The sequence below is a fragment of the Antechinus flavipes genome, chromosome 5 (assembly GCF_016432865.1).
Source record: "Antechinus flavipes isolate AdamAnt ecotype Samford, QLD, Australia chromosome 5, AdamAnt_v2, whole genome shotgun sequence".
NCBI classification, from domain to species: domain Eukaryota; kingdom Metazoa; phylum Chordata; class Mammalia; order Dasyuromorphia; family Dasyuridae; genus Antechinus; species Antechinus flavipes.
In genome coordinates, this window is record NC_067402.1 from 299,183,314 (window position 1) to 299,194,426 (window position 11,113).

General features: G+C 45.4%; 1 protein-coding gene across 1 annotated transcript; it reads right to left on the reverse strand.

The window, feature by feature from the left end:
• Positions 1-2,186: 2,186 nt before the first annotated feature.
• Positions 2,187-2,750, reverse strand: LOC127538788 (GTPase NRas-like). Its single transcript, XM_051962531.1, has one exon. It carries the CDS (start codon positions 2,748-2,750, stop codon positions 2,187-2,189), a length of 564 nt encoding a protein of 187 aa, XP_051818491.1.
• Between the last annotated feature and the right edge of the window lie 8,363 nt (positions 2,751-11,113).

Consider the following 11,113-nt stretch of genomic DNA (forward strand, 5'->3'; position numbering starts at 1 on the left):
ATCTCTCATCCCATCTCACTGCTCTGCCTACACCCCTGACCTGCTTCCTCCTCAACACCAATTCTCCCAGGAATGTCCACAATCGTGTAGATCTTCCTGGCCTAAGAACTTGTCTAGGAGCCCTGGACCCAGGATTTTTTTCCTGTTTCATATGGCCCAGCAGTTGACCCATGGCTTCCAAGACTAGATATTAGATTTGCAGGTGATTTTTTCCCCCAAAAATTTCCTTTTATGTGGTAACTTCAACTACATAACATAAATTGTGCTAACTCTTGTTAGGAAACACTTATTCTGAAGCTTTTGTCAAGATTACCAGCGCTTTTTTGGCCATCATTTTCTAATTTCTCTTGTGTTAGTTTTGGTTTAATACCAAAATGATTTTTTTTTAAGAAATACATTATTTTTTCAACTTTTATTAGGAAGAAGAGAAGAAACTTATATCAAGGGCCCAATAAAAGCCTGACAAATAAGAATTTATTTGATGTTCTTATTCCATTCTTTGTGAAAGCTGCTGCGGTCTACAGGTTGAAACCTCATCTCAAGGTCCCCATTTCACCAATACTAAATAAAAGGCATGTAGGCCCTATTTTTAAAGCAAAAAGCCCCATCCCCTTTCCAAGGCTTCTCCCCATTTGTCTCAGTTTCCTCATCCTGTAAAATGAGCTAGAAAAGAAATGGTCAATCCCTCCGGTGTCTCTACCAACTAAACCCCAAATGGAATCCCATGAAGATTCGGACCCGACTTTAAAGACTAAATAATAACAAATAGAGAATAGAAAAGTAGATTTCTATCATGACACATCCCCCCTTTTAATAAACAGAGGGGATGGAGCCAAGCTTTCACATTCAAATGACTGACTTGTCAAGTTGCTATTATTTTATATAAAACAAAATTTTCAGGTCAAGAGGTGGAGGAGGATGTAATTAGAAGTAGCAGGCCATTTTTATGGGCAGAAGTTTTTTGTATTTTGTGACTGAAAGAGAAATCTTTTTCTGTTTACTGTATTATTTCAAATAAAAATTGTAGAGAATCAACTAAATCAAATAAAAAGGAGAGAATTACAATCAATGAGACAATGAGACTGAAGGAGAAATCTCCCATAGCACCAGACGGTTTACTGTATTATTACAAATAAAAATCAGATTAGCAACAAAAAGGAGGAAATTACAATCAATGAGACAGATGATTCTCTCCCTCTAGATCTGAGTGAAGGCAATTCACAAGCAAACCTCCTTCCTCTCCTTTCTGGGCCCCCCGATGAGCAAAGGAGTCCCTTCTTCCCGCTCGCCTCCTGATCTGAACTGGCTTCTGACTAACCAAGGACTTTGGGTTGTCCCTTGTTTTATCTCATCTTATGAAGGTGGACTCAGACCCCCCAAAATGAACCAAGCCTAGGCCAGCCCAACTTGAGGCCTCCCCCTGGTTTGGCCCTGGATACGGAGCGAGGTCAGGGCTGAGGACCCGACCTTGCTCCCCTCCCAGGCCAGCTCCTTACTGTGGTCACTGCTATTGGGATACAGCTGAGCTCCTGAGGGAAAAATGAGAAACAATAGGTAACAGTGTTTTATCACAGGTCACGTAAGGGGAGAAGGGTCATCTCGGGGATGATGGTGGATTCTCCCCCTCTCCAGTCAGGACCCTTCAACAATCCTTGTTAAATTGCCTGATCCAATAGTCTGGGGTCTATTTGGGTGGGACCCCACTTGGTCAGGTAGGGCTCGAATTAACTTCTCTAAAGTGTTTTAATTTCTCTGGACTGAAAGGACACACTGGCCCATCAGGACCAAGGAAATGTGTCAGAGACAGTTCAGGTCAGAGACAGGTGCCCTGGGGTCCCTACTGACCCAGAGCTGGGAGGTGACTGAGAAGCCATCTAAACTTCTCCCCCAAATGGAATCTTACGGATGGGAACACTGAGGCCCAAGATCTGACCTTCCTGACTCCCAGCTCTCTCCACCAGGCCACACGGCACCCGTGTTATTCCTACCTGAAAGCTCACAAAGCCCCAGAGAAACCACCAGCAGCACACTTATAAACAAACCAACTTTTATTTGTAATAAATTCTACACCACAAGAAAACCAGGTTGGCAACAGTGGATGAGTGGATGAGGGAAGTCCCTTTAAAATGAATCCCCCACCCAAATCAATGCAATTAGGGAGCAGGGCCCACATAAGGGACAAGCGCTCACATGATGGTGCAATACTTGAACCCACAGCCCCGGTTCTGCTCAGCATCAGGGAGCACCTCAGCCCGCACCCTGCGAATCTGGCGGACCAGCTGATGAAAAGCGTGTTCCACGTTCTGACCAGTCTTGGCCGAGGTCTCCACAAAGGGCACCCCAAAATTCTTGGCTGCTTCTTGACCCAAGTCTGAGTCCACCAGCCAGTGTGCTTGGTCAGTTTTGTTGGCCACCAGCACCATGGGCACCCGGCTGGTACCCTTAATCTCTTGAAGCTTGTCCCAGAAGAGGTTCAGATCTACAAAGGTCTTGATATAATCAACAGCATAGACACAGAGGAAGCCGTCCCCCCAGCGCATGAAGGCCTCCCACTGGTCATACTGCTGCTCACCTCCTAGACTGTCCCAGATGATCAACTGACAAGGATCCCCATCCACCACCACCACAATCTGGTACAAGTCTAGAGCACTGGACGTGTAGTCAGTCACAAGTTGTTTCTGGAAGAAGCGGTTGGTCAGTGCACTCTTGCCCACGCCACAGCTGCCCATGACCACTAATTTGTATGCCATCTTGCCTCCACACCTGGCCGATCACCTAGGGACGTACCGACACCAAAGGTAGAACAGTGAGAGCTGGAGTGATCTCAGTGGCCACCCATACCTCCCCATGTGCTGTAAAAATAGCCAACAAATGTCCTTCTAGCTCAGGAGAGCTGAAAGGGTCCCAGGGGCCACTCGTTCCCAATCATGTGCTGTTCAAGTGATCCGAATGGTCCTCCAGCATCTGCTTGGAAGGGACACAGCCAGGACCCTTCTTTTATACCTGAGAGAACTCCTCTCCAGTCTTTGTAACCTCAGCTGACCTGTTTGTACTTCCTTTCCTGGTCTCCTTTACCCCTAGTTCCTAGCCCTGCCTTCAGATACCAAGCAGCACCAGGCTAATTTAGCTCAAGGATCATTAATCCCGAGGTCTGAAATTGCTAGAAAACAATTCTTCCTAATTCAACGCTATTCTTCCTAGTTTCCGAAGTTCTAGGTTACAGAGCAAAGGGCCAGGGGTCGCAGCTGCCCTACTTCCCTGGGCCTCTCCTGGGGTAGCATCATCCCCACCAAAGAAAAAATCATGAAGCTCGGGGTCACTAAATCTCTGGAACTTTATCTCACTTCTCCAGGATCCCAAGAATCCACAATCTCCTCGTCCCTGCAGGGGGGAAAAGTGAGTAGGCTTGGGGGTCACCTTTCTTAGGTTGCTGGGTCAGAGTTCCCCCCCATCCTTTCAGGGTCTGGATCCCTAAAGGCCCAGATCTAGTTTCAGTCCCATATTTGCTACTACTCAGGACTCTAGCTCTAACCCTGTTGGAAAGACAAGTTTGGTAGGTCAAGGGTCCCCCATCCTTTCAGGGTCTGGATCCCTATTTTTAGTCCCAAATTTGCTACTCCAGACTCTAACTCTGACCCTGCTTGGAGCAGCAAGTTTGTTTCTGGATCCCGGCTTTGTTCTGAAATTTTGGGAGAAAAGGCCTTTGGGTAAAAAAAGAGCCATTTCTCCTCATTTCCCGCTGTGCTTCTGCCTGGGAAAGCCCGCATCTGTGAACCCCACATCTTCTCCAGGTTGAGCTCCCTCCCCCTCAGAGCTCAGCGATGGGCTCCAGAGTCCAGATGGCCCGGCTGCCAGTACCCCGCTACATCCTGTCACTCAGGGACCAAGTATTGTTCCACGAGGGGCGGAGAGGGCGGAGGGGACTCCCAGCCCACTGCCGCAGGCCCGGGAGCCCCTGTGTCAGTGCTGCCCAAGAACCGCAGTCCGGCTCGGGGCCGGGCTTTCTGAAGGGCGCACTGGCCGTCCAGGTAATTTCTCCCCCGACCTGCGCAGGTCCTCCTGCCTCTACTTACCTTTTAGGAATAGAAGATGGAGGTAGGAAGACCTCACCAAAGGCTGTTAGGATTCCAGGGGGAGAGAGAACAGAAAAGCCAGGAGGCTGAGCTAAGCAAGCTGACCTAGGCAAACTGACCTGCTGCAGCCCCCCACCCCAGGACTCTATGGGAGAGGAGCCCCGCCCCGACACCCTGTGCCAGCCCCCTCCCCCCTGGCCTCGCCCCTGGAGCCCCAGCAGGAGCACAAGTGCTGTTAGACCGCAGCCCGAGACACGTGGAGGGCAGGAAGAGGAGGGGAGGTGGAGGCAGGGCAGAGAATTGGGGAGGGGAAGGGGGCGCAAAACAGAACGTTGTGCATCCAAGGCGGGCCGGTGTCGAGGCAGGAGAGAGGGAGCTTCGTGCTTCCTCTGGGGCTGGCGCTGCTGGGGGTGAGGAGGGCGGAACAATGTATCCAGCCGGGTTGGTGAGAACCGGGAGGATGAAAAGTCCGGAGCCCGGGCCTCCAGGCCTGGTGTAACACCTGGGCACCTCCTCAGAACTAGGACCCGGCGCTGGGCCTTCACCTTGGTTCTCCGGAGCCTCGCTGGGTCCAACAGTGCCGGGAGGATGTGGCTGTGGCTGCGAGAGGAGGCTCCTCTGGTTCTGGGCTCGGCTTCTTGCTCTGAGATCCAGCTGATCAGAGGTAGACACGGCCAGGACGGAGCCCTGCCCTCACATTGCCCAGTGCATCATCTACCAGATCTCTAATGTGTCTTGGCATTCTGAGTGTGGGTACACCTGAGAATCACAGTTAGCCGAGTGCTCGGTGGAATGAGGAGGGGGAAGCCCTTTAAAATGACCTTTAAAATGTGAACTTCTTAAGCATTATGCAAATTTTCAAGGCAGAATTCCATACTCAAGTAGAGGAGAAAACCCTCCAATCCCAGTTGACCTGACAACCAGGCACATGAAAGTAAATACGCCATTTAGTGGCAGTAACATGTTGAGCACAAGATATAATGGATAAACCTGCCTTTGCGAGATGATTTTCTCATCCTCACGTTCAAAAATTGCCCAGTCCACGAAGATAATTTTACTCCCTGATACCCCTGATTCCAAAAGACCCTAAGGTCCCAGGAAAATATTGTAGAAACATGTGCCATAATTGGCAGTCCCTACCACGGCAGTACAAATAGGCTAGCCCGCCTGTGGTGTTCAACAAACGAGATCATTCTGAGGTCTATCAGTCTCTCAATAATCAATTTCCAGTTATGTCTGATTACGTCCATAAAACATCTATTCTGATATAAACAATAATAGAAAACATGTCCTAAGATTCTATAAGAAACATTCATGTCTATAGAAAAAATATAGTCCTTCAATTAATATTTTAAAAAGCACATTAAACCCTACCCAGCTTATTACAGTCAAAAATGTTGTTGTAGAAGAAAGCAAGTGTCATGTGTTTTTCTCTGAAGGCCATTGGTAAATACGCTTTACTGAATTGAGCTTAAGTCTAATTAAAATAAAAGATCATGATTCAAAGGGACTAGGGCCTCATCTTTCTCCTCAAAAGCAAAATGGGCCATAAGAATCATGTGATACACACACACACACACACACACACACACACACACATTTAACACCGGCTTGTATTCAAGTACAAGTACCTACAGTAGAGGTAAGGGAAAATCCTCTCAGTGGCAGCTATTTTCTTCAGAATGACTCCCTTATTCACCGTACTGAATATAGCATGACATCAACCCCAAGGATTCGAACTTGCCATGATTTAAAAAGTCAACCATAAGTGGCTTAATCTTTCTAATTAATTAAAAAACAATCAATCAGTACTTTGTAGGGAGAGGAAATGCTTATATTAAACCTTGAGCATCGAATTCTAGTGTAACTGCAGCAAGGTTACTTACCAAAGGTGGCTTAGAGTAAATTATTAAGAAGCACTGAAAAGAAATTGATGGAAAACACCCCCTTTCCAGCCTTGATGATTTTGGCAGCATGTTCTTGTCCCAGGAGTTTTCCCGCATCTTTTCACCATTAACAGTACCCCCCTGAAACTAAGAACCGAGGTATCCATATAAGCAGGCTCTGGCACCCCAGGAAACCAGAGCTAAGCATCAGAGTGATTTGAGCTTTAGTTTCCTTTTATTTGCTTTCATCAGCCCCCAAGCACATATGCACACACCCCTTCTCCAAGTAACAGCTCGATATATGGAGACAGGAAGGACAATGGCTTTGAATTGGGGGAGATGCTGGGGCCGAGTCTCTAGGTTAGAATCCTTCAGAGTGGGGTCCCTCAATTAGCTCTTCCTCCCCCTGTATCTTACAACGGTCAAGGCCTTCTCCCAGTGGGTCTCGCCGTCTCTCCGTAATCTTTAAAGCGCGCACAGACACAAAACAAGGACTCCCCCCTTGCCAGAGCGCTTTCCCTCCATGCACATTTAAATACAACTTCCTGGTAGAGACCTTCCAAATACAGCCTCCTGATAGAGACCGTCTAAAGACAGCCTAGAGAAGACGATGACAATGGACCCCAGGAAGTTCCCCTCCCTACAATAGCCGGACAGCGCCGGGGCTTGGAATAGATGCGGCCGTGTCTCCTGGGGCCGCGGTTTCCTTTCACAGAACTACGGAAGGTGAAACAGCCTGAAGGCCAATGGGAACGTTCAGCATCGAGAAATGCGGCACCGTCTGGGTCAGGGAGGTTCCGTCCGTCCCTCTCACGGCAAGGACAGGCCGGGGAGCCCTGACGGCATCTCCCTCTACAGAACACAGGATCCAGGAGCAGTTTCCAGGGCTTCTCATCTCCTGTCCTTCCCGAGCACATAGACCCTCCAAAGGAGGCCGCTGCCGTCCGTGCACGGAGGCTCTCGCACAAACGGGAGCCGGGAAAGTGGGGGAGAGGGATCACCAGACTCCCTACAACCTGGTTCCCTTCTCTTTCTGCTCCCCCGCCCCTCTGAAGGAGCCGCACCTTTGGCCCAGCTGTCACCAGTCTCTGCCCCCACTACTTCCCGCCCTCTTTCTAAAGTCCCAGGACCCGCGAATGGGAAGGATCGCCCGATCGGGGCAATGCGGCTCGACCCCTGAAGGAAAGGGGCCCGGCAAGGGCCAGGCAAGGACGCTCACTTTCCAAGCTCCTGTTCAAGCTGACGCTCGTCCGCGGACCCGGTGCAGGCTAGAGGTGCTGGCTGCCTCCTGCCGAAGAGGGAGGAGGGTAAGACGGGCAGGGAGGAGCTGTTGGCCTGGGACTGGCCCCCTAAGTGGTTGGATTGGTACCGAGGCGGGGGAAGGGGAGGGAAGAAAGAAAGGGTGTGTGCAGACTCAATTAGGACCTTTTTGCAGGCCAGCTTTCCCCCGGGACCTGAAACTTTAATTTGTTCCGAAGCTGCGGAGGCGCCCGCGGAGGCTGTCCGCTGGGACAGCGCAGGGCCGCTCCTGAGCCCCGCTCCGGGACTCGTTCTCCCGCCTTCCACGTGCCCTTGAGACGTCGGTCTTCCCGCCCGTCTGCTGCCCTCAGCGGTGTGGGGACAGTCTGTCCCTCTCCGCCCCTCCCCCTGCTTGGCTCTTTATCCTCTTGGACCTACGTACCGACTCTAAAATGGGATGCTGAGAACTGGAGCGTCCTGCTCTGGGTGCTCTGACCGCCACCACGGACTTTATCCTCTTCATCTTTACTTTTCTCTTATGCGTTTTTAAAAACGGTTCCTTTTTTTTTTTTTTTTGCCCTCGTCTGTCTTCTGTTTACAGCATCTCAATTACCCCAAGTCTCTTTCCCTTCTCAAAGGGTGCCGTCCTATGTAGCAAACAGGATTTTTTAAAGAGGGGGAAATTAGCATCAGCTGACTGATACCGGGAAAAACCTGCAGGAAACTTGGAACCCCTGTTGAGCTCCCGCCTCCATGAAGGCATGGATTGGGATTCTCTTCTCATATCTCTTTCAAAAGGCGCTTTATGTTGATAATATTGTTAATTCGCTTTTTCATTCTTTTTAGTGTCCGCTGGTGCTTTCTATTTACATTTTAGTCACCGTGTCTCGTATTCTGGGTTCTGCCTATTCCATTCTCCGTCATTTCATACACTCCTCTCGACCCTTTGTATTCATCACATAGGCCATTTTTTTATAACGTAATGATACTTTTACATTTGTGTACCAAAGTTTGTTCAGACATTGCGTCTACCTTGTTTCCACTTCTTTACCAGCACAAAAACTGTTGCTAATAAATATTTAGGTGTATATGAAGTTTTTTCCCCCCTATCTATAGGTTTTTGGGGGTTTAAGTGCAGAAAGTAAATATCTGATTCAAAGGATCTGAACATTTTAGTTACTTTATTTGCATAAGTCCAAAACGCTTTTCACAATGATCGTGCCATTTTACAACTCCAGAAGCAATGTCATAGTGCACCTATCATTCCATGATCTTTCCAACCCTGAGAACTGCCACATGGTTTTGTCATTTTTACCAACTTGCGGGATGTGATGTGAAACCTCGGGCTTCTTTGCCAGCACAGAAAGTGTTGCTAATAAATATTTAGGTGTATGTGGGGATTTCTTGGGCTTTAAGTCCAGGCAGTGAGTTGCTGATTCAAAAAATATGAACATTTTAGTTACATTTTCCTAAGTCCACATTGCTTTTTAAAAAGATCCTGCCTTTCTACAACTCCAGCAGCAATGCATTAGTGCAGCTATCATGCCATAATCCGTCCAACCCTGAGAACTGCCACATGGTTTTGTCATCCTTGCCAACTTGCAGGATGTGATGTGAAACCTCGGGGTTCTTTTCATGTGCATTCTTTTCCTAGTGATTGAAGTAGAATTTTTATCTGTTTTTTGACCATTTATTTCTTAGGATATTTCTATTAGTTTTATATACACATATACACGCATATGTATTTGATGCAAACCCTTATTAGACAAATTTAATACTAAGATTTCCCATTTGACCACTTTCTTTTTTATCCTAGATTCATTCATTTTGTCTGTGTAGATGCTTTCCAATTTCACGTAATCCACGCTCTGTAGTTTCATTCTTTGTAATGACCCCATCTCTTCTTTGATTAAACATACTTTTCCTAACCATAGTTATGAGAATCATATGATCTACTTCTCACCTATATTTTTCTGATCATTTATTTTAAGGTGACATATCGATTTACAACATATTATAAAATGTGATATAAGAGCATTGGTCTACACTCATTTCTGTCAGATTACTTTGCAATTTTCTCTACAACAATTTTTGTTGCATATTTTTTTCCTTAAGTAATTTGCTTTCCACTTTATCACTTACCTATTTAGACTGATTTTATCTAATTCTTTCTTTTCTAGTTTGTTCCATTCATTTATGTGTTTTGATATTTTTAAACAAAAACCAAAGATTTTGAACACTCCTGCTTTGTGGTAGGATTTTGAGGTTTGGATGTGCCATCCCACTTTCATATTTATCTCTTTCCATCATTTCCTTTAGTGTTTTATTTTTGTGCTTTTTTTCCAACGTAATTTTGTTTATTATTTTATAAAATTCTATAAAATATCCCCATGGAAATTGATTGGTATTGCAATAAAATGCAAATTAACTATGGAAGTATTCTTATTGTAGTTTAACCTTAAGACCATACAGACTTGGAAAAAACCTCAGAGTTCAAGTAATGCAATTTCTTCATTTTGCCCAGTCAGTTTCAGAATAAATATTAAATGTCTAATATATACCAGGTGCTGTGCTGAGCATTAAGGGGTACAAATACAAAAAAAGAAAAGCTCATTTCTACTCTCAAGAAACTTATAATCTGATGAGGTGAAACAACACAAAAAGGAAGGTTAAAAGTTGAGATAGGAGCATAGGAGGAGCATGTAGAGTATAGAAAGGAGAGACTGAAACTTGACATGGGAGATCAATGCCTGCATGTAGAAGAAAATAAACCTATAAAAACTGATGCTAATACTAATAGAATGTTGAAAGAATAGAAATGTCTAATTAGATAGATCTTTAGTACACAAGTAGAGTAAGAAAGCCTGATATAAATGACTAGAGAGTAAAGGAGTAGATTAAATAGGTGTTAAGAGAACCAGTAAAGAGTAGTCATGAAAACCCAAAGAGGAAAAAGTATCTAAAAAGACAGGAAAATGAACAGTGTCTAATACAGCAGTTAGGATCAGAAAAATAAGGACTCATGGGATGTCCTGCCAGGGCAAGAAAAAAATACTACAGTTAGCCAGAAAGAAATAATTCCTATATGAGGGCGTCAGGATTATATGGAACTTCCCAGCTGCAACATTATTGGACAAGAGATCATGGAACATGATATTCTAGAAGACGAAGGAGCTAGGACTGCAACTAAGAATCTTTTTCTTAGCAAAATTAAATATTATACATCAAGAAGGGAAAAGTTCATTCAATGAAATAAGATTCTAAGTTTTCATAAGAAGATCAGAACTAAACCAAAACCTTGACTATACACACACACACACACACATATATATTTATACATACACAACAGTTTGTGTGTTAAATACACACACGCACACACATATCTATGTCCACGAGAGGCATAAATACATAGAAACAGGTGGAAAACATAAAAGATTCAATAGAACTTAAACTGTTTACTTCCCTACAAGAGAAAATAATATTCGTAATTCTTTAAAAAATTATCACTATTATTATAGGCAAATTATATGAAGTTATTGGCTATAAATAAGGGATCACCGTAATAAGTAAGGGTATGGACTAGAAAGATAAAGGGCAAGGTAGAAAAAGAGCAGAAAAGATATGAAACTTAATTCAGAAAGAGAAACAGAGGGAGGGAGGGAGAGAGGGAAGGAAGGAGGAAGAAAGAGAAGGGAGGGAGGGAGAGAGAGAAACAGAAACAGATAAAGGCAGAGAAAAAGATAAACAGAAACTCAGAGGGAGGATAGAAACTGAGAAGGACAAGGGTAAGAAAGAAAAAGGGGAAGAGGAAAGGATAGAAGGGAGGGTGGAGAAAAGGGAGAGGTAACAAAGACAAATGAAAAAAGAGAGAAGGAATCAGTTGATATTTTAAGTATATTTATCTTAATTATACTT

Coding starts and splice junctions, on each gene's coding strand:
- LOC127538788 (XM_051962531.1), bottom strand. CDS start 2,750: ATGGCATACAAATTAGTGGTCATGGGCAGCTGTGGCGTGGGCAAGAGT.